General features: G+C 33.9%; 1 protein-coding gene across 1 annotated transcript; it reads right to left on the reverse strand.

The window, feature by feature from the left end:
• Positions 1–1289: 1289 nt before the first annotated feature.
• LOC132747112 (uncharacterized) lies at positions 1290–24418 on the reverse strand. The gene is made up of 26 exons (XM_060736427.1): positions 24284–24418; positions 22909–23078; positions 22195–22371; positions 21919–22047; positions 21056–21265; positions 20328–20446; positions 18434–19697; positions 17969–18014; positions 17708–17781; positions 17386–17474; positions 12858–13014; positions 12388–12495; positions 11754–11907; positions 11406–11581; positions 10837–10956; positions 9974–10115; positions 8803–8981; positions 8459–8597; positions 7938–8209; positions 7358–7603; positions 6591–6839; positions 5899–6175; positions 5636–5751; positions 4762–4926; positions 2438–2611; positions 1290–2173 (listed from the first exon to the last, which is right to left on the reverse strand). Exons 2-26 carry the CDS (start codon positions 23021–23023, stop codon positions 2046–2048), a joined length of 5025 nt encoding a protein of 1674 aa, XP_060592410.1. The 5' UTR covers positions 23024–23078; positions 24284–24418; the 3' UTR covers positions 1290–2045.

Here is a 24418-nt window from a genome sequence, read left to right on the forward strand (position 1 = left end):
GATTCTGTAACGAATGATACTGTTATCAAAACATGAAATCATTCTTTAAATCACAGGAGTCTGTAACGAATGATACTGTTATCAAAACATGAAATCATTCATTAAACCACAGGATTCTGTAACGAATGATACTGTTATCAAAACATGAAATCATTCTTTAAATCACAGGAGTCTGTAACGAATGATACTGTTATCAAAACATGAAATCATTCATTAAACCACAGGATTCTGTAACGAATGATACTGTTATCAAAACATTAAATCATTCATTAAATCACAGGAGTCTGTAACGAATTATCCTGTTATCAAAACATTAAATCGGGATACGGACAAAAGCCCCCCCCCCCGGACGAAAGCCCCCCCCCATCTAAAAATGACAAGGTGGACAAAAGCCCCCCCATGAAATTTTCACATAGGACAAAAGCCCCCATCCCCCCCCCATAAAAAAGTAAAGGTAGGACAAAAGCCCCCCTCCCATAGTCAATCAAATTTACATATATTGTATTAAAGTTGTGTTTTTTATGTGTTTAAAAGATATGTATGGACATCACATGTAGGTGACAAAGTGCTTAGGATATTAATTTGATCCCTTTACAAAAGTGATTAAACATTACTACTCTTCTGACCCTTGTTGTGTATATGAAAAGCTATGAATTCGGTATCGCATGCATACATTATTCAATTTTTTATCATAAACTTTGTTATCACTTCAATATATACATTATAAATAAACATTTAAACAAATTCTTTTTATTTTTATTTAAAAGTTTGTGTGAAATTTGATGAATTCGAGCACCTGTGCGAGTGAAAAAAGATGGGGGGCTTTTGTCCTGCCTGTATTTTTGATGGGAGGGCTTTTGTCCTATGTGAAAATTTCATGGGGGGGGGGCTTTTGTCCACCTTGTCATTTTTAGACGGGGGGGCTTTCGTCCGGGGAGCTTTTGTCCTACACTCCATTAAATCATTCATTAAATCACAGGAGTCTGTAACGAATGATACTGTTATCAAAACATTAAATGATTTATTAAATCACTGTCTGTAACGAATGATGGTGTTATCAAAACATGAAATCATTCTTTAAATCACAGGAGTCTGTAACGAATGATACTGTTATCAAAACATGAAATCATTCATTAAATCACAGGATTCTGTAACGAATTATCCTGTTATCAAAACATGAAATCATTCATTAAATCACAGGAGTCTGTAACGAATTATCCTGTTATCAAAACATTAAACTCAGAAAATAACAAGATTATGTGTTATAAAACGTACAAAGAATACAAAAATGAGATCTATAAACTTTATTCTGTGTGGTTTTTTTAAGTAAAAAAAAATGTTTTGTTAAAAGATAACGTAAGCCAAGTAAATTACTAGTGAAAACGGATAAACACTGAAAAAGAAAACAGAACCAAAAAAAAAGTATAGCATGAACACAATAATGTATAGTATTACCTGTTTCAATGATGTAAACCATGCATTAATGTCAAGCAGACTATGTAAAAACTTGGACCGTTTTACCATACAAGACAAAATAATACAACATACAACGGATAGTTGAACTAAATGTCAGTTCGCTTTGCTTTAACACAGTTAAATGAGACAATGAACTATTGGAAACATTTGTTTGTTCCAACAAGTCTAATTTTTATACCACAGAAATGCTTAAACTGTATGGATTTGTCAATCATCAAATATCCAACTTACAAACAATGACATGTTCGCTTTCACCATCGAAAAATGCCATTAGTTAATGATCAGTAACAGGTCTTTCAAAACGGTATAAAGGGAAACAACTACGTGTGTTTGAAGAGTATGTAATAATATTATAATACCACCCAAACTGGCGGATCCAGGGAATGATACCAGCCAAAATGGCGGCAATCTTGAAATAATCAAGGTAATAATCTGAATAAAACTGGTGGTATTCTTCATTCACTACATGTTCTTCGTGAAACTTTGTAAATACATCAATTATATGCCGGTGTTTTACACTTTAAATACGCATTAATATATACATCCTTTGATACTAAATTACTAATAAATTAACTATTTGACGCGAGTTTTTCTTTAATCCATGGAACGAATGCAGCTACTCGGGCATACACCCCTGGTGCATTTGGTACAGCACACCCTTCGCCGAACGAAACTACTCCCATAACAGTGTATTTATCTAAAATAAAAGTAAACTTTATCAAAAACATTAAATGCATCTTGTAATCAAAACAACTGACTAATAAAACGCATTTTGTAATAAAAACAACTAACTAATTAAACGCATTTTGTAATAAAACATCTACAAATATAACTGTCAAGCCCTTAATACAAATATGAAATAATCAACATAATTATTTAATTTTAAACCAATTTCAACTTGTATTTACTTATTGCTTTAAATTTGTAAAAGTTACTATGACAAATATATATGAATACTCACTGTTAATTTTACACACAAGCGGGCCGCCAGAATCACCGGCGCACGTGTCAACACCGCCAGCAAGAAATCCGGCACAGGCCATATTGGATGTAATTGTTTGTTTATAAAGTTTGTTACACGTCCACCGATCCACCAAAGGAACACGTGCAGCTTTCATATATACACTCCGTTCATCTGTAACAAACAACTCTCACATTAACTGCTCACATAAATTGACATAACTATTAAAATTAACTTAAAAAAACAAGAATTTGTAACAAAGTAACCAAAGTCCCCCGCCTCGGGGAAGTTTTATATGAAGCATAAAATTGTGATATTTCAAAATATTGAGGTATGGATCTCAGGACTTTCAGTCTAAGATTATGATCAATGCTATATCTGCAAATGCAACAATAAAGTTATTAACGAAATAAAATGAAACACGAAATTTAAAAATCTATCATGTAAAGCTTTGGCTCTAAGTGTGACATTGACCTTGGAGGTAGAGGTGCAGGTGTTATGCATGACATATCGTCTTATTATTGTAATTATTTGTGCCAAGTATTTTCAAAATCCCTTGAACTATGAAGAAGTTATGGACGGGACACAAAATATACCCTATTATAGACTATGTTAACCTTTGACCTCTAAGTGTGACATTGACCTTGGAGGTAGGGGTGCAGGTGTTATGCATGACATATCGTCTTATAATTGTAACTATTTGTGCCAAGTATTTTCGAAATCCCTTGAACAATGAAGAAGTTATGGATCGGACACAATATATACCCTAGAACAGACTATGTTAATCTTTGACCTCTAAGTGTGACCCTGGAGGTAGGTACCCATGTTTTGCGCCTGACATCGTCTCCTTACTGTGATTATTTGTGCCAAGTATTTTTAAAATCCCTTGATCTATAAAAGTTATGGACTGTACACAAAATATACCATATAACAGACTATGTTTATCTTTGACCTCTACATGTGACCTTGACCTTGGAGGTAGGGACACATGTGTTATGCATGACATATCATCTTATCATTGTGACTATTTGTGCCAAGTATTTTCAAAATCCCTTGATCTTTGAAGAAGTTATGGACGGGACACAAACTATACCATATAACAGACTCTGTTAACCTTTGACCTCTAAGTGTGACCTTGACCTTGGAGGTAGGGGTGCAGATGTTGTACATATCATCTTATTATGTGACTATTTGTGCCTTGTTATTTCAAAATCCCGAAGAAGTTTGAGATCGGACACAAAATATACCCTAAAACAGACTATGTTAATCTTTGACCTCTAAGTGTGACCTTGAACTTGGAAGTGGGGATGCAGGTGTTGCGCATGACACATTGTCTTATTATAGTGACTATTTGTGGCAAATATTTACAAAATCCTTTGATCTATGAAAAGGTTATGGACCGGACACAAAATATACCCTGTAACAGACTATGTTAATCTTTGACCTCCAAGTGTGACATTTACCTTGGAGGTAGGTGACCGTTTGTTGCGGATGACACATCAGTATTGTGAACAATTGTGGCAAGTATTTACAAAATCCCTTCAAAGGTAAGAAAGTTATGGACCGGACACGACATATACCCTCACATAGACAATGTTGACCTTGAATGAGCAAGTGTGACCTTGACCCTGGAGGTAGGGGTCTGGTTGTTGCGCATGACACATAGTCTTATTATAACAAACATTTGTTCCAAGTTATTTCAGATTCCTTTGATAAATGACAAAGTTATGGACCAGACACGAAAGTGTGACGGATTTTCTTCGAAAAGGCGGGGGACAAAAAAATACACCTCAGAAATACAGTAGAAACCCGCAAAACCGGTAAACCGAACTCCTCAGTAAAATTAACCGGACATTTCTCAGGGTCCCGAATTTACTTAATTTGAAATATACATTCGGTGAGAAAAGGGCAGTATACATGTATGTATAACATACTTTACTTTGGTTCAAAAAACATTATGTTGTTGTTAATGATCAATTATTTGTGGCAAAAATATTTTGAATTGTGAATAAAATGCAGACTAATATCGTTTCTAAAATATTTGTTACATAATTATCATAAGGCATATCAAACAAAACTGGATCAAACAATTTCCGCCGAAAATAAAAGTAAAAGTACTGAAGACAACAGTAACATATATTTCTACAAATGTTTAGCATCAATCTGACTCAAGTTCAGATCTACTTAAGTTATTTCTTGCATACGTTACGTTAATTAGGAGCTGACCTGTATTAACAGTAGCAATTTTTCTTTACTATAAATACTGTGAATTTTCAAATTGTTAAATTACGCTCATAAAGAAAAACATGGTTTATTCAACTCACCATCTTCATGTTCGCCCCAGCCAGAAATCAGGCATTTATACCCCGGCTTGTACTCCGTTGTTACATTTGGGAGACAGGCTGGCTGTACATAGTCGTTGAAAACTATACCTCTTCCATGAATAGGTCGTATTTTAACTAATGCTATATCATAATCATAGTCTTGTGCTGTAACACATCATATATATGTCATTACATATTATATATAATTATGACGGGCGTCCGTGGCCGTATGGTTAAGATCACTGCTTGATTTGGGAATGTGAAAAAGTGAAGTCCTTTATAGAAGATATCAATGAACATTCTATGTAAACTTTGAGATGGATGGCAAAAACTTTTATTTTGGAAAATCATAAGAAAGATTTTAAAAGCTTATTACATACTTTGCCTGGAAGTCAAAAGATATATATATATTTATTTATTTATGTAAGAGGAAATGTATTGTTCCAAACCTAAATGGGCTGAAAGGATGCTTAAAGTAAGCCTCTTCAATTGTTAAAAATACAAACATTTTAGAATGTAATCTTTCAAATTGGTCCATGGTTAATTTACGTAAGAAATATAGTTATACATGATTTGCTTACGATTAAATTAAACTTCTTTAGAAGTTATAATTAGATTGTTTAAAAAAAAACAATATGATTGTGTGCAGTATATGTTTGTTAAATTTGTTTTGTTTAATTGTATTGCAATAAATGTTAAACTATATTGATTTTTATACTTTTGTCTGAATTGTATATTATATTGACGTTGCATGCATGCGACAGGCATTGGTAATTTGTAATACAAAAGCATGTCAACTAGATGTCAAAATGATTTTGTTAATGTATGTGTAAATATTTACAACATATGAAAAGTATTAAGAACTAGCACTTACAGTTGTATCTTTCATGCCGGATAATGGTTTCCACATCAAACTCTTGTTCATATGTATCTAAATGTCCGGAATCTAGGTCCCCAGTACGTATAATAATCTGACCTTTACTCGAATCCCTGTCATTAATTAAATGAACGTTTAGAGTAATTGTGTATAATCATAATGACTAGTTATCATAACAATGCTTACATTTAAAGTCAAATGACGCTATTAAAACCAAAATTGCTGAGCAAACAACATGGAAAATAAGAGGAAAACCCTACCTGAAACAATGTGCAGCACTAAGAATCCAATATTCTCCAATTATAGTGCCACCACAGTGGTGTAAATGATAGCCTAAGAAACCAGACAACCGTCGCCGTATTCCCGCTTGCCATGGATACATCCCGTAAGAAGCCTTTGTCCCGCCGTAAATCCTACCCATCTTTCGGTATGGCAAATAGTCTAAGCCGTAAGATTCATCTGGTTCCGTAACATCTCTACGGTCTCGGTCGTTTTCAAGAGGACGAAGACCACAACTCTGGTTAAAACTAAAGCCTCCTTAAATACAAAAGCAAAGACTCAAATCTGTGCAATACATGATTTTTTTTTATAAAGACGGATGGTTATTCTAAATACAAACTATACATGTATATGCAACTTATGGTGAGTAAAAGACTTTATCAAAACGAGACAATAAACGGCAAAAGTAAGCACTATTTTTTAAGTTTATTCACAAAATGTGACGTAACGCCTGCTAAATCATGATTCATTTTTAGAAGCAGTGATCATGTGAATCTTATATCCTGCTTGACAAGCACCGAGATGCAACTTGCGGCCACCATTCAACAAGAAACATCCTCCCTAAAGTCTTTACAACATGTATAAAGAAAATCTTAATCTAAAATGTCTACAATTTTATCTTAGTAGATGTCAGTCTATTAAAAAAAAAAACAAGACAAAAATCATCACAAACCAGCACATTTTGAGATGTTACAGTACTCCCATCTTTCATTAACATCAGTTGTGTAACACCAGGGTGTTACGTCACCATCTGGTGCCCTGCAATAGTTAGCTGCCGCATCCACACTTCCATCCGCGAACTGATCGTCAGTATGATATTTATGCTGATGAGGGATATCCAAGGACCATCTTTGACACGTGTGACCGGAAGTAGTTTTTAATGTGTGCCCAGTATACTTTGACGCAACTGAGAAGCAGTTCACTGAAAGTTGATAAAAATTTTAAATTCAGCTATATGTACTTGTTTTTTTTTAAGATCACAGAACAAAATTGTACTGAAATTACTGAAAAAACGATTGTAACTGTTTTTTGTTTGTATTTTGTTGTTTGTTTGTTGTTTTTTTTTTTTTTGGGGGGGGGGGGATGTCTGATTTCAGGCAAAATAATTTTACGTGGTCGTGGTATAATGCATATTGGTTACACCAAACTTCATAGTTAACTCATTGAAAAGTCCTTGCGTCGTTTTCATTTCTTCAAAAGATGTCATTCATTTGATTATTTATGATACAAATTTATCTGGATTATATAATTAATAAGCAACAGCTTCAGAATAGAACCCTTTATTCTGAGGTACATTTATTTCTGGTTGTCAAGTAGTCGGTAGTAACAAATCCCTGTTTCCTTTGGAGCAATAGACGAATTACCAAACTCGGTATGGTTCTAACAATTTATTTTCAATTTTACCTATATACATGTACCTTTAAAATGCTCTAAGCTTACCTTTACATTTAGGAACTTTGCAATATTGCCATCGTTCATCTGGGTGTGTTGTGTAACACCAAGGTACACTGTCTCCATCTGGAGATCTACAGTAGTTCTTTGCTGCCATCACAGACCCGTCAGGAAACGCGGAGTCATCATGATGTTTGTGCTTGTGTGGCGAGTTCAAATGCCAAGATTGACACTCAAAACCAAGTTCTGTTACGGCTTTCTTGCCAGTGTATGGAGCACCAGGGCTAAGACAATCTACCAAATGAATTAATACGTCCAGAATCGTAAATTCAAACTATTGATTAATTTAGTACATCTTACTTTATTGAAGTATTTATCAATACCTGATGCCCTCAAGAGATTCAGCATAAGGTCGTCGTTCCTTGTCACTTTTTTATTGGTATTTTCAATCTGTACGTTTTATTTCTAATGTTTTAGGACATTTAGTTATAACGGTCAGTGCTAATACCTTAGAAAGGTAAAGTTTAGCTGCAGCTACAATGTATTTCAAATTGCAACAAACGAACAAAAGCAAAAACGGAACACTATAAAGCATTAGTTGAAATAGTTATATAAGTCTAAAACAAACCGGAATTCTCAGGAGACGGTGAAGGTGATTGTGTGACACCTATAGTAGTAGAAGGAGGAGTAGTGGTGGAGGTGGTCACTTCCGCCGTGTCATCTGCTTGTCTACATGTCACTGCAGCGTCTTCTTTATGCTCACAATTATGTACAAGCCAATCCGAGTGTCCACAAAGTTCTATGGATAGCTCGTCTCCCTTACACTGGACGTCGTCTAAAAATATTGCCATATTAGCATCTCCAGGACCAAAATAATCTCCTGTCAATGCCTTTCCGTCCCTTAAAAAAACCACAAAACAAATATATTGATACACGTCTAAATATGCATGAATCCGATACGTTCCTGGAATGTTTAATTAAATATTTCTGAAGTGATAACTGTTGGCATTTTATTAACGCCCTGTAAAACGGTGCCGTTACCATAAACGATTATTGTAACCTAATCTTTGCAATTATTTTAATTTCTATTAACGACAATCAGCAAATGTTTAAGAGAATAGTGAAATTTTCAGTAGATATTTTCTTTACCGAAATCCAAGCATTCTACAAATAACGGTAGCATCTTCATCGTCCCAGCTATCATCACAAATGGTTCCCTTCTCGTTGTGCCTTGTCAGTATCACTCGACCACTATGATCGGTACCATCTTCAAGTTCCACAGTTATCACTTTAATATATGTAAGTATATCTTGATCAAATATTGATAAGTAGGATATAACACTTTTTTCAAATTATTATGACATCAAGCTTATAATCATAATAAAGATTTATAATGGTATCACAAGAACAATATAATTATAAAGAATTATTATCATATATATGCATTTTCTTTTACTGATCTGTTACATATTAAGATGTATTTTTTATGTTACCATCATCAATGGTTGCGCAAATAACACCCACATCTTCATCATGTCCACAGTTTTGATCACGTGGTCCATAGTGCGGACATGTTATAATGTCAGTCTCATTTCCAATACATTTAACATCATCCATCCAAATAGTCCCATTGCCAGCTCCAAATATAGAATCTTTAACTGGAGTTCCCAGGCTGAAATGTTAATTTAACATTGTGCCGTTTAGCAAATTCCATATACAAAATGTATATGAATATTATTTTCACATAATATCGGCCAAGAAAGTTTTTATTTTCAGAATAGAAACTGGATTAAAATGACTTGTCTCAAGCCGTCATGTATCATTAACCAGAAGCTATTGGTTTCAGCTAACTTATTTCTGGTTCTATTTAGTTCGACAAGGCCTTTTTCGGTTGGGGATTGTAATTGCTTGACAACACGCTTTTTTTTTCGGACGAGGTCCGTCTAAAACGGCTTGACTTCCTGTAAAATTTAAGGGGAAGATTTGAATATAAACATATTTTCATTGGTCATGAATTACAAATTGAAGTTACTAAAATAACATAAAGGATCTTGCTGAAACATATACCGACACCTTAAAAATGATCTAAAAAGTTACACTTCTCGGATAGTTAAGATCAGTACCAAATTTAAGACTGCTTTAAGAAAATAATTATTAATTCTTTAAGAATAAACCACGGAGCTGTAATAAAAGTCTCTGATTTAATTTCGTTAAATCTCTAGTATATGACAAGTTTGGTCCGTTAATAACGCTCACGATCCGAAAATACCAAATTCTGGAATTCTCGGTAGATTATATGTCCAGTGTCCAATGATATTATATGATATTTAATGTAGTCACTTGATATGAATCTCCACATATTCGCATATTAATGAAGTATACATGAACTTGAATACGCCAGTGTAACTTGGTAAACATACCGAAACACGACATAAAATCAGCCTAAAGTACAGATCACTTCATATTGATTTGGGGCCGGATTGACTAATTTGGAGCCAGATCGACATGGGACAGGATTTACTTGGGGCCGGGTTTACTTGGGACCGTGTTGACTTGCACCGCTACAGCAACAGTGACATAGGCATCAGTAAATATCCTTATTTAAAGGATAATATGATACTGAAAGTACGAGTCAGTTAAAAATACAAATGACCTAATACTGACCTATATCCAAGCATATTGCAGACGACATTTGCATCTTCATCTTCAAAATAATCATCACAGATGGTACCTCTTATACCGTTGAGAATTAACTCAACTCGCCCCTCTGCTGGGGATTCACCCCCAATTAGCTCAATTATAGAATCTAAAAAATATAATACCCCCAATTAGCTTAATTATAGAATCTAAAAATATAATATAATCACTTTTTCTTGAAAAGCTGTCTCAATTTCTTTTGCCTTTCTTTCTTACTTTTGAAACAATTAATTCATTTAAAAAGTTTGTAACCCTAGAAAAGACTGATGACAAAATAAAACTGTGTTAATGTAAATTTATGTTAATCAGATTAATCCAAAATCGGCCGAATATTAAACTTCAGTTCGAATTATTTTATTTAACGTTTTGAAACCATTTTCTTCTCAATGTTTGTTTCGTTGAAGTATCTATCATGCAACATCCACTTTTCGTCGACAATAATCACGGAATGTAGAAAAGGACTTTTTAATTTTTCAAAAATCTTTAAAGTCTCACTATGGCTCAGAAATGCATTTTCATTTCTCAAAAACTTTCTATTTTTGATATCTTCTTGCAGTTTCTGAAAAACAAGTATACTAATTTGCCTTATAGATGAACTACCTTCTACTGCTTCTTTTGCTTATAATTATAGTGAATTGAGTATTTTGTATGGTAGTCAAAATACTACTTTGGTTACAATTTGCTACCTTTTCGAATTTACCGCACATTCAGCGCTACTTTCTTCAGCTGTTAAACAGTTAACATGCTCCAAATCAATTATTTAAGCATTATTTAACACATGTTTGACATTTCTAAAGAATTGGCATTATCAATTTCCCAAGTTAACTTACTACATGTTTTTTCGTCTGCACAGTCCGTGCAATTGCATGTTCCATCACAAACTTTGTTCAGAGATATGCAGCTCGAGTCGGCTTTACAAAAAAATTCTTTGTCAGCATCACATGTAGAATCTGTTCAATAATAGGAATAACAAACGTCTATACAATACTTAATTGATATTGGATATTTTGTCACATGTGTAAGTTAAATTATTTTCATTCATTTAAAATATGTATAATATATGTACGAAGATATAAATAACTTAAAATCAAACATTTTCATACATGAATCTCTGTCTCTAAATAAACAATTACGTTATAATACAATGTTTCGATTCACGAGTTGTTCAAGTACGAGGGTAAGTCAATATTCTCTGCAATATGACTGTCATGCAGAAAGTATATATCTAGGCATCCATACCAGTCGAAGGACGAACTTTATTGAAGTGTTATTTCTTAACAGTCATCTCTATAGTATTTTGATGTGACAGAACGGCCTCTAGAAACAGGAATTTGGACATCAGTTTCACGGATATTGTGAAACATCGAAACAACGACTCCTGTTAATGTTAAAGGCTTACCTTTCTTTTCGGAGCATTTGGCAGACGCTATTTCCCAGATGTAGCAGTCATGTTTCTTCCAGCCAGTGTGCTCACATTGTTCTATTGATGTTTCATTTCCTGTACATGCTACCTCGTCCAGTAAAATGTTACCCTCACCACTGCCGTAGTAAGATCTAGCAAGAGCTTCCGAAGGTCTGAAACAAATGCTATAAAATTATTCGGAACTTCGTTAAAATGATGTACTAGTTATTTTAAAGATAAAATTTAATTTTAGTAACAATGTAGCACCAAACAATATTTAAATAGTGCATATCTGATGTCAAGAACTGATGAGAAATATATTAATCTAAAACAGACGATATTTACCCGTTGAATCCCAACATATGACAGACGACAGTTGCATCATTTTCATCCCAATTATCGTCACATATGGTACCCCATTCTCCCTTGTATAAAACTTCGACCCGTCCAGCAAGTTTGGTACCACCTTTTAATCTTACAGCAACAGGTTCATCTCTACCTACAAAGGATAAATTATGATTATTTGACACAAATAAAAGTTCTCGCGGTGGAGACCAATATTCATATAAAATTTCTCTCGGTGGAGACGCAATATCATGAATATTCATATCAAAGTTGCTTTTGTGATAAAAATGGCCTCAAGTGGAACAGATACAGCAGCGTAAAGCAATTATTGTCAGTTTTCTTTTTGTAGTTTCTTTTATTATAAAAATGTCAAACATGTACAATAATTCAGGACAAAGTAAAATTATTCAATACCAATTGTATATTACAAAATACGATATTCTCTCATAACATTATTTAGGACCCATATTGTCAGTCGCGGCTCAGGCATATATAACATCATCGACGGATACCCACGGTTAACCCTAAATACATGTTATGTTATATGTTTTAACTAACCGAGGGTATCCGACGATGATATAACAGGACTATGGCTATCATCTGCAGCACTTATAAATAGTGGAGGTTCATTTACCACAGTCCGCCTCGTCGGAAAAGTCGTCACAATCATCCGTACCGTCACATACTTTATCATTAGCCAAACAGCGGCCATTCTGACAGCGGAACAGCCCTTCACAGTCATCTGAAATACGGTAAAATAGTTTATTTTATTTACAAATATAGGTGTAATATCTATGAATATTTGTATGTGTTTCATTATCTAACTATCTGAGTACTCAAAGGTGACATTCATTTCGTCATGGATTCAATAAATATAATCAAGTTTTTAATTTCCAAACATCGATTACACGTGCAAAATGAAGAGCTTCGTGAAATTTTGATAATAATTTTTGGAATAAGATACTCTATATTATATTGAAAAAACGCGTTTACACTTAATGATACATTTTAGAGTATAATTTCGGTATAGGAACATTCTTTTAATTTTTTTATATACTGTGAAAATTCACCTATTAGATCTAAAGTAAATAGAAAATCACTTACTAAGTTGGGAAAGAAGTTCATATAAGTTTTCTCTCCTCGATTCCTTAAATCCTTCAGTTTCGCTTGTGTGATGGGATAATAAACACTCCCGGGTTCGAGCACTAAACGAGAACGATCGACAAACAAACCGTTTCGAATTCAAGCAATACCTGGCACACTAAAAAAGCGTAAGCAATAATATAACATATGTCGCATGAGGAATCTTGGTTACAAAGTTTGACTTCAATAAACCTACATACTGAAGGTTATTTATAAAACTTAGGTCCAACTTAAACCTACATTCTGAAGGTGGTTTGTGAAGCTTAGGTAAAGCTTAACCTACATTCTGAAAGTCGTTTATGAAGCTTAGGTTAAGCTTAAACCTACATACTGAAGGTCGTTAATGAAGCTTAGATAAAGCTTGAACCTATATATTAAAGGTATATTCAGGACTGATTTTGAGAATTTGGCTTTCTATAAGATGCTAGAGGCATTTTGTAGTACAAGTGGTATCTTGGTGTATTTTACCTATTTAAGGTATGCTGAATCCGATAAAGGTGGATACCAAATTGAAAAACTTGATCTTGACCATTGAAATGGCCATTTAAAATGACCACTAAAATGGCCGCCAAATTTCTTTATCATAAATGGATGATATATCAAATAAAACTTTTAAGGAAAGGAAAAGCCTGAAATTTGTCACAAAGCATGTTTAGGTAAAAACAAATTAGACATCAAAACAGAATTAAAAAAAACAAACAAAAAAAAAAACAATCCAATATGGCCGAAAATCCAAGATGGCAGATATTTTTTTTATAGTAATATAGTACTGAAAATGTTAAGGCATTTAAACATATTTAGGGTTTACGCAGCGAACACTACACTCTTTCCTGTCCTATCTGCTAGATTTTATCTGGCACTCAGATGCCTACTTATATTTCACAGCGTAAATATGTGTTAGGGGGTTAAATCGTGTGCATGCAAAATATACATTAATTAAAGGCCCCTTTTTCTGAGTACTCTTCGGTTTTGGTGTTCGTTTTTCTGTTATCAGTCGTCGTCTTCGTTCTTCTGTTATCGGTTCTCGTCGCATTTCTCTGCTGTCAGTTCTTCTGTTATATATTGCATGGTCGTGATCTTCATTATTCTGTAATCGGTCCTGGTCTCAGTTCTTTTGTTGTTAGATGTTGTGTTATCGGTTCTCGTCTCTGTTTTTCTGTAATCGGTTCTCCTCTTCGTTTTTTTCCGTTCTTCTGTCATCCGTTCTCGTTGCTATTCTTCAGTCCTGGTCTCCGTTTTCTTGTTGTCAATTATTCCCGGTCTCTGTTATCGATCCCCGTCTTCATTCTTCTGTCATCAGTCTTCGTCTATATTATTCTGTTATCGGTTCTAGTCTGTTTTTCTGTTATAAATCCTCGTCGCCGGTGTCTTGTTGTCAGTTCTTCTGTTATCGGTCCCTGTCCTGTTCTGTTTTCGGTTCTCGTCTTCGTTCTTCTCCGTTCTTCCGTCATCGGTTCTCGTCTCTTTTCTTCTGTAACCAGTCCTGGTCTCCGTTTTCTTGTTCTCAATTCTTCTGTCATCGGTTCCCGTCTCTGTTATCGATCCCCGTCTTCATTTTTCTGTCATCAGTCCTCGTCTATAGTATTCTGTTATTGGTCTTCGTCTCTTTTTTTTGTTATCAATCCTCGTCTCTGTTGTCTAGTTGTCAGTTCTTCTGTTATCGACGTCTCTGTTTGCTTGTTGTTAGTTCTTCTGTTATCGGTCCCTGTCCTGTTCTTTTGTTATCGGTCCTCGGCTCTGTTCGCTTGTTGTCAGTTCTTCTGTTATTGGTCACTGTCTCCGTTCTTCTGTTATCGGTCCTCGTCGCTGTTCCCTTGTTGCCAGTTCTTGTCTCCGTTCTTCCTTCTATTATCGGTCGTCGTCTTCGGTCTTGTACTTTCGGTACTTGTTTCCTGTTCCGTTAAGGTCTTCTCTTGTTTCTATCGTTGCTGTCATTCTGTGTCGATGTCCTGGTTTTGTCAGTCTTGTAGTCATATATTCGTTCAATGGAGTAGCGGGGGATCGAACTCACGACGCCTTGATTTGTAGGCAGACAGTGTTACCACTGCACCATAGCGCCCGCTCTGAATAATAACCATTTTTGAAAATCCTTTATACATAAAATAATATTTCAATGGCTAACAAAGGGTGTATTACAATTATATTTTAACACCTCTACTATGTAGCCAACCCACGTGACTTTTGTATATGGTCAAAGAAAATATTACTCGATTTATACCAAATAATATTTTTATAGATAACTTTGCTGTTACTTTAAGATATCCTGGAAATTTATTGGAGGGTACCCGGAATGATGTGATAATCTTCTTGTAGAATTTTTTCAAATTTTTTTTTCGAGAGCTGCCATGGTATAGCAAACAGACGTAGCAATCCCCTGGTTTCAGACATTTTATGACTCGATGAAAATATGGTGTTGTTATTGTTGTTGTTGTTTTTAACTTTAAATTTCAAAATAAATAGTCACATATTTTTAAACAAGATGGTAAACTTAAATATGCCCAAATGTCATCAAGAGCAGTTTTGCATGTGGAAGGAATGTATTTTTCAGACTGTACAGTCAAATGAAACAAAAAAATTAAGAGACGATATTACCTGATTGGTAATTTAGATGAATAGAAGTAAGTTTTCTTCTTTTTATTGCTTTTGACATTAAAGTTATTTATCAATTTCAGCTTTGCTTTTCTCGAAACAGCCTGACATTGTCAGAATTGTCAGCAAAAATAAAATTGAGGTACCACATGGGGAAAATCTTAGTCATTGAAAAGTGTGAAATTATATTTTGATAATTTTCACTGTGAAATTATCAAATATAATTTTCACGGATAAATCAGTAATCCACTAAAAAAACCTATGAAACTAATGTTAGTAAAAGCCATATCTGCTAAAAATGTAAACGTCATCGTTACTTCCGCAGTAGCACAGCCGGTTAAGTGATTGACTGATGTGTGAGAGGTCTATGGTTCGATTCCTACTGTTGCCATTTTTTAAGACCTGTTGTTTTTTGTTGTTGTTTTTTTTTGTGGGGACGCAGTATATATTTTAAAACACTTTTTGTCTCAGTTTGTGTTGTGTTTATGGCATTGACATGACACTTTTTGACATTTCAAAATAATTTTTAAATACTCATTTTAAACCATAAATACAATAAAAAGTGCAAAATATATGAAAACAAAATGAACAACTTAAAAAAATCATAGCTACAAATAATGTTGAAAATTACGGAACACCTGAAGTGACATTTTCCACACTTTCTCCCGGAATTGAATTCGTTTTTACGAGATAATAATTCCCAATTAGAAATATTATTTCTTTTTAACGAAATATAAAATATTAATTACGAAATATTGATTCGTTATTACGAAATATTATTTCGTTAGTACGAAAAATTAATTTGTTATAACGAAATATTTATTCTTTGGTAATATTTATAAACTAAGTTTATTGTTCAATATAAGTCAAGTAAACAAAACATTAAAAGTGATTTTTTTTTCAAACTGTTTATTGAGCCATTAGGCTTATAATCGCTATATTTGGTGGCCAATCTCATTAAAATCTGATCATATTGAATAATCATTTGATTTTGACAAGAATAATTAATTGCATCATATTGTATCATAGTTTTAATGACCTATTTTAGTATTTTTAAGCGGCCATTTTAAATTAACCTTTTAAATGTCAATTTTATTTTCTTGGTATCCACCCTCATCGTCTTCAGCATACCCATATTAGGTTAAAACACTCAAGATATAACTTGTACTATAAAATGCCTCTAGCATTCATATTTTCTTAAAAGCAGTCCTTTCTAGTAGTTCGTTAAGCAATTTCTTAGAAGTTACTTGTAGACCAATCCCTTTGGATTCCACCTCTTGGACTATAGTCAGTTCAAAAACATAATCGTAACCCGAATTGAATTTAAACCCACGATCCCAGTGTTCCTTTGTTGAGAGGTAAACATCTAAACCAATATGTCACCTCTTCCCTACAAATAAATTCTTAACCTGCTGTCACCAGAAGTCATTAGTCATTGTCACCAGTATAAAACCAGGTCAGCCGGCACATCTGTGGAGTCTGACCAGCTTCTATACTGTTGGCGGACTTTAAACTTCTTCTTGATATCTTCAAAATTAATAATGTACAGTTCCATAAGTAACAGCTGGACAAGTTCATTTAAAGGCCCATTTTGCCTCAGAATTGTTTTGATTTTTATTTCTCAAAAACTTCGATTTTTGAAAATGTGTTACGGTTTTCAAAAATATTCTCATTTGCCACATATATGAACTCAAGTTTGCTTCTTTTGCTCTGTTTGAAGTTTGTATACATTGTATCTACATGTATAGTGAATAAGTATTTTGCATGGAAGTCAAAATACTACTTTGTTTGCATTTTGCTACATGTTTGAGATTTCTAAAGAATTATAAAAAGATGGATTTCTGAGGCATAATGTGCCTTTAAGAAATGTTAATTTCGTGTGTGGAACAAGAACACTTACAGTCTCATTTGTTGCTCCTGCATATGTCTCAATTTGATAGCTACGAACAGTTAGTCCATTCGTCAACTTAAATAATGGTAACTGGTAATCTAAAATTACAATGTATTTGATAATAACAGATAGTCATGAATAGTAAAACTTAATTTTAATGTAATATAAAATCCTGTTATTTGTAACTGTAAATTAATTAAATCAATACATTTGTTGGATTTTTTTCTTATAAAAAGCTGTATTAAATTCATAATAAATATCATAATGCTTTCTTTTCTGAAAAGCCTTCTTTTATATTCATAATAATTAAAATCTAAGAAACATGAAATACCACAGTCCGGACCCTCGTCTTCACCATCTTTACAGTCTGGTTCCATGTCACATCGCCAGTGAACCGGAATGCAGCTGTAATATAAAGCGTATCCCTTTAAATAATTTGTAATCATGTAAAGCCGTCGATATTTTTTTCTTGAAATAAAAAGTGTAAAAAAGCTTTATAATAGTTATAATTAAAATACAAATGATTTCAACTATTTTTTATCTCTCAAAAATTATCATAGACATAAAACAAACCATAATTTGTATGACATACCGGTCTTGGCAACGGAATTCATCAGTATGGCATGTTGTATCTGATCCTACAAAACAGAAAATTCTGATTGTATACAATATAAAAACACCATTCATCATTGCGTTTGGCAAGAAATATAACATAACGACAGCAAATTCTTAGAAATAAAGACTACTGTATATACAGTGAAATCTGTCTTATTCGAACTCATCTGGACTATAAGAAAAGGATACTGGACTTCGTGGCCTTTCGCATATTTGCTGTTCGAAGCATTCTTCAATTAACAAATCATAAACTACCTTTGTAAGTGTAAACATGTATGAATGTAGGTTTAATATTTTTGCAAGGATTCAGTGAAAATTGAATAATTCCCATCTGATATCAATACCATATAATGCATGTACTATTAATAGTTGATAATCTATATAAAGTCAGTTATCGGTATATTTATACTGCTAAAAATGACAATTTTGTGAATAATTTTACCTTGTACTCCGTTTGTATTTGTTTCGAATTCATCTGCCGCTTCAGGTTCAATTCCATTGTTGATATCAATTACATTGCTATCGACTCCATTATCTGCATCAGATTCGTCGCTCGTAACAGTAACTGTGTTGTTTTCTGATTCAATCTCCAAGTCATTGCCCTTTTCTGTTTCTAAGTCATTGCCTTTATCTGTTTCTAAGTCATGAACTTTTTCTGTATCTGGCTGTTTGTCTTTTTCAGTTTCAATATATTTGTTTCCTTCAATTTCTAAATCAGTGTCTTTTTCAATGCCTAAATCATTTTCTTTCCTAGTTTCTAAGTCATTACGTCTTTCTGGTTCTAAGGTGTGGACAGTTTCAGTTGTTAAATTGCTGCCTGTGACAGTGTTTGTGTCTTTGTCCGATTCCCTTTCTCCATTGTAGCCCATAGGTCTGCTAGTTGTCCCTATTTCAGACTTCCTATAATTATCCGTGCCCCTGTTCCCTGTCTCCGAGTTTGAATTGTTACTTGTTTCAGTTTTTCTATTCTCTCCTATTTCAGAAAGAAGAATCATTTTGTTTTCGTTTTCTATATTGTTATTGTTTTCAGTTTCAGAATGGTCACTTGTTTCCGTTCCTCCATCATCATCTCTTTCGTTTTCCTTGTCGTCGTTGGATTGAACAGTTTTCTTGTCATCTGTCTCAGAATCGGCATTGTCAGTTTTGACATGACCGTCCGTTCTATCGTTACTATGTTCACTTTCGACATGTTTAATCGTTTCATAATCTCCATTATCTACTTTATGTTTTTCTTCCTTATCATCTTTTTCGGTTCGTTGCTCATTACTAGTTCCTGCAGTGGTGTCAGTTTCTTGATCTTTGTCAACAGCATCTGTTTCTATATCATGGTCTGTCAAAATGTAACTTTTATTTTCTATTTCATTTTCTTCTCCGTTTTTAGTTTTTATATCGTCATCCGTTCCGATTTCTCTCGTGTTACTACCTTCAGCTTCACTGTTTACACCTATTTCACCTTCCGCTATGCCACTAGTATCCAGTTCTTCTTCATCCCTTGATTCTGACACGATACTTCGGGAAGATTGTGTCTGGACGGTGTTTCTAATTGCATTCTGAAAGTCCGTGCCAGGTTTAGTTTCAATTATCTCAGGACCATCTTCGGCTGGACATTTCGGGATGTTACAAAATTCAAAATTTCCTTCAGATATCCAACACCATGGTGACTCGTCGCTGTCTGGATTACGACAGTGATTGTGGTCTCCTAAACCCTAAGGAAAATCATATAAATACAATTGCGTCTTTTTTCATTCAGGAATATCATTATTTAGTATTTCGTTTGAAAGTTCAAATACTACTTTGTTTACGTTTTGATACTTTATGACAAATATTTTCACATTCATTGCTACTTTCTTCACGTGATAAGCATGTCAAATGTTTTATTAAAACATTATAAAACGCATGTTTCCCTTACTTTAAAGAAGAAAACGAGTACTAATTTCTGACCGTTGATAACAATATTAAAAGAATTTCATACAGAAATTGTCATTGTCGTCCATTTGCATTTTGAATTCTTAATTTTAGATGAATATAGATTCTACATACATAAAATTATTTATTTGGATGTTTGGATCATTATCATTTTTCTCTAATAAATCATCATCAGAAGTTTACAATTAAAACACCGACAAACACATATCCAAGCATATGCAATATGCATACGAGTCGCTCATTCTTTAAGTACTGTCAATAGATATCAAGTCATAATGATAAATTACTTATTGCAATTATAACATGATATGTTAAAACGATAGAAATATCTAGATGGCTATTACAAAATTACAAACGTCAAAATGTTTGATAAGCGTCTATCCTTCATAAAAACAACAAAAAATGTATACCTTTCCAGGGTATGTCTCAGGGTTTATATCAGTAGCGTCGGTCCATTTCATGCACGGAGTACCTTTTTTAGTGAACGACGCCGAACCTCGGTAGTTTATGCCAATACCACTGTAGCAGCCTAGTTCAGAAAAAAATAACAAATTAAAATAGTACCAGGCCTATATCTTTCTTGAAGACTTAAAGGAACTCTACGGAGGTTTTATGACTAACGTGACTAGAAAAGAAATTCAACAATTTGAGGAAGGCCTGAACCACTAACTTTGCAAATACCCGGGCCATTCTGTTTTCCCGGAATTATCATTTTTATTGTGAAAATGACACAAAAATAAAAAGCGTTGCAACGCTTTTCACTCAACTCATGCTAAAAATTACCCCTTCTATCGACCGTCAATTTAATTATTTATTATCCTTTGCATAATTGTTCATTTTAAGTGCCCTACTATATTCATGTAAGAATTTCAAATTTTATGTTTCCAGGCTTTTTGACCTCAGTGGAGCTACAATATTTATAAAAAAAACCACATATTTTTTAATTAATTATTAAAATAACAAGGAGCTATAAAAATTGGATTCATAAGATCCATTTGCTTTTTTAATTTTTACTGATTTTTTTGTCTCAGGTTAATATATTCCAACTATGTCCTCAACTTTGTTTATTCTAATTGAGATCTATCTCTATCATAGTGTATATATATTAATACTGTCAGTGCTACTTTCAAATACATACCAACATCCGTCCATTCCGGTGCCCTTTCACAGATGTATCGAAACCCTGAACTAAGACGCTTCTTAGTGCTTGAACATCGGTCGTTTAGCCAAAAGTGATAACCTACACTGACGTCACTTCCGTTTGGATGTTTAAATGTATTCGAAAGATACAGACAGCGTTCCTTCTTTTTGCCGGTAGGTTCTGCTTGGTATCTCCCTGGTAGCCAGCCTGAAAGAATGAGGTTGTTATACATTGTGGAGTACAATATTAAATTCTATTGGACGAGTACAAAGCTTTTAAATCTTTATTGCACGAGGTACTAGCTCAGGTCAATAAAGATTTTGCAGCTGTGTATGAATCCAATAGAAATGTGGCAGAGCTTTGTAACTTCTAGTACAATTAAGTAAGGATTAGATTAATTTTTGACTCAGAAAATGAAAACGAGGCTAGACGGATTACAATAGTGATTTGATATGGATTTTTGGACTTTAAAAATGAAGCTAATGAGAGTAAAATTTTGACTTGATGTGGAATTTTGGACTCTAATCAAAGGGTACAGATGGGCTAACTATCAGTTACTTTATGTTTCATTCAACATAATATGTAACGAAAATGTGTCTATCAACAGACTGATAATCATGGAAGTTATGAAATGGAATGTGGGAACGTCTGCTTCCATTTGATAACGTGAAGATTATCCGAGAATAACGTGCGTTTTTATACAATCCTATACACGAGGTCATAGAACCCTTAACAGAAATTTTTAAAACTAATATTATAAAAGAAAATTAGTATCGTACTCACATACACAGACTTTTTCTTTAAAAAAGGGATCACTATTATTATTGTCATTCGAGTGTAAGACAAAGATTAATTCATACCGGGAAACCAACTGAATTCTTCTATTGGAACCTGTCTGGTCATTTTGGTGCCTTTATCATTATTTTCTGTTGATACCTTCTCCCACAGCCACTTGCCGCCAACCTTGATCCCGCCGGTAAGTATCGGACCTATAGGATAATAGAAGAAAACAAGCCCTTGAATCGTTTTGTAGTACATGCGCTGTTGGACTTTTTGCTTTCATGAACTATTTCGAGGACATGAATTATTGTCATTTTTTTTTTAGATCAACTGAGCGAAGCATTTTAGAGGCCTACCTGAAGATTCGTTCCAGAAAGCATGTGAGATGAAGTGATTTTCGCTCGCCGTTTCTATATTTATCAGATGTCCTCCACGTGCCGCGCATTTTTTGACAGCGAACTCTCGTCTGGTAACAGTGTTAGGTAAAATCTGATAACATCCTGTAGGACCGGTTACCCATCCATCTGGACAACCTGAAACAGAACAATTAGTTCTGATTTCCAAAACTTTACATATGCCTATATTTTAACCATTTTTTTTCTTTCGTCTGATGCGGCATTAATTAAACGAAGTAGAAGTAGACGTCCTGTCACAGTATAAAAACGCCGAAAACCTTAAGCTACGTACAGTACGATATAAGATTTATATGGCAGAAAGAAGATGTAAGAAAGAAAATTTAAAAGAATCCTTTCCATTTCCATTGCAATAATTAAAATCACATTCTAACCGTTCCATTATTTTAATATAATTACTAGTACATTTGATAATCTGAAATAGGACAATGGCATATATTATGTTTGTTCAAAACCTCCCATAGAAACTGGGTTTGTTAATATCTGAACATTAAGAGTATATTGCATATATGGATTTCACTTATGTTAAGTTTTTCACGATTAGATACTCGTACTCGTACTAAATAAAATTTCCAACCTTTCAATTACACACAATGCATCAAGATATGATGACTAATTTCTGCTACATTATTTTATTACAATCAGTGTTTCTCATACCATCATTAAGCTCACATTCTACACCGGCAGCTTTTTCTGTACCACATTCCTCTGGTCTTTCCCAGTTACATTCAATGACGTTCTGCGCACGTGCGTCACATTCGACCTCGTCCATGACGTATTTACTCGCCTTGCCAAGTTTACCACCTGTTGTTGCTCTAATTGCTCCTCTGTGGAAATTATGCAAGAAAAATTTTGACTTAATTTTAAAATATTAATTTTATTCTAAGTATATGTTAGTGTTCTACAGAAATTAGAAACTTCGATAGTGACAGGAGAATGTTTCTTATTTCTGTAGAACAGCAAGGATGAATACTAACATACTTAGTGTCAAGCTTTATTTGGCCTCATTATCATTCACTTTATTACATCACTATGCGGTTCTATAAAGAACTATGAAAAATAGAAGGCGACTTTGAACGGTATTCGATGTAGTATCGGCTTTTGTTCTTTTATGAAAATTAACGCACAGAATTTTTAAGAAATACAGCGTTTTCATTGGATGACAAATAAAGTTGGACACTAATGTAAATTAAAGTTAAGAATGGACGAGTTATGTTGGTGCATTACTCCCGTCTCTTCTGCCATGATTCTTGAATCCACTGAAAAGTTAGGATAATGTTTTTCTTACTGAGGTGACAAGGAGATTGCATATTGCATTATTCTAAGGAGTTACAGTGCGATCAGTGATCACATGTGTCGCCTGATGAAAGCAAATGAGATGTGATTGTCACTGCTGCTTTGTAGTATGGCTCAACTACTGTGTAGCAAGAGACGCAAAAAATCATTTATAATTAAAAGCATTTGTTTTTTACTGATGGGAGATAACTCAGCAAAAAAACATTCATCCGGAAAACCAAGTTAATTTGGGCAAGTACATGATCAATCCTGTAAAGTTTCACTCAAATTGCATTAGGTGTATAAGAAAAGTTGTTTTTTAAAATAAAATTTTGAAAATTGAAAATAATTAAAGGGCCATAACTCTGACAAAACCATTGAACTAGAAAATACTGACGATATGCACTGTTACTGATTATTCCTGATTGTTTGAATGAAATTGCACCAGATGTTTTTTTGGGAGTCCAGACACAGGGACGGACAGACAAACGACGGAGAAGTGATCCCTATTATGTCGCCGCTATTCTGTTGTAGGCAACACAAAAACCAATGATGTAAGACAATAACTTTTTATCATTCTGGCACAATATGTCAAACCAACAATTTTAATTTTGACTTATAGAAAATGATTTATTGTAAAATACAATGTATTTTAATTATTTCTAAATAAGTTTTAAATAGAAATACCCAAGACCTATCATTCTGTTTAATGTCAAACCATGAAGTTCCACAATATAGTTTTAATCATAGAGCATACCGTAGAAATCCAATCTGCTTGCAGACGACATCAGCGTTCCGTAAATCCCAACCGTTATCACAAATTGCGCCATATTTGCCTCGTAGAAATACTTCCACACGACCACTCCCGATATTACCTCCCTCAAAATGTGAT

Source organism: Ruditapes philippinarum, unplaced genomic scaffold (genome assembly GCF_026571515.1).
Source record: "Ruditapes philippinarum isolate M1 unplaced genomic scaffold, ASM2657151v2 ctg1391_1_1_1_1, whole genome shotgun sequence".
Taxonomy (NCBI): domain Eukaryota; kingdom Metazoa; phylum Mollusca; class Bivalvia; order Venerida; family Veneridae; genus Ruditapes; species Ruditapes philippinarum.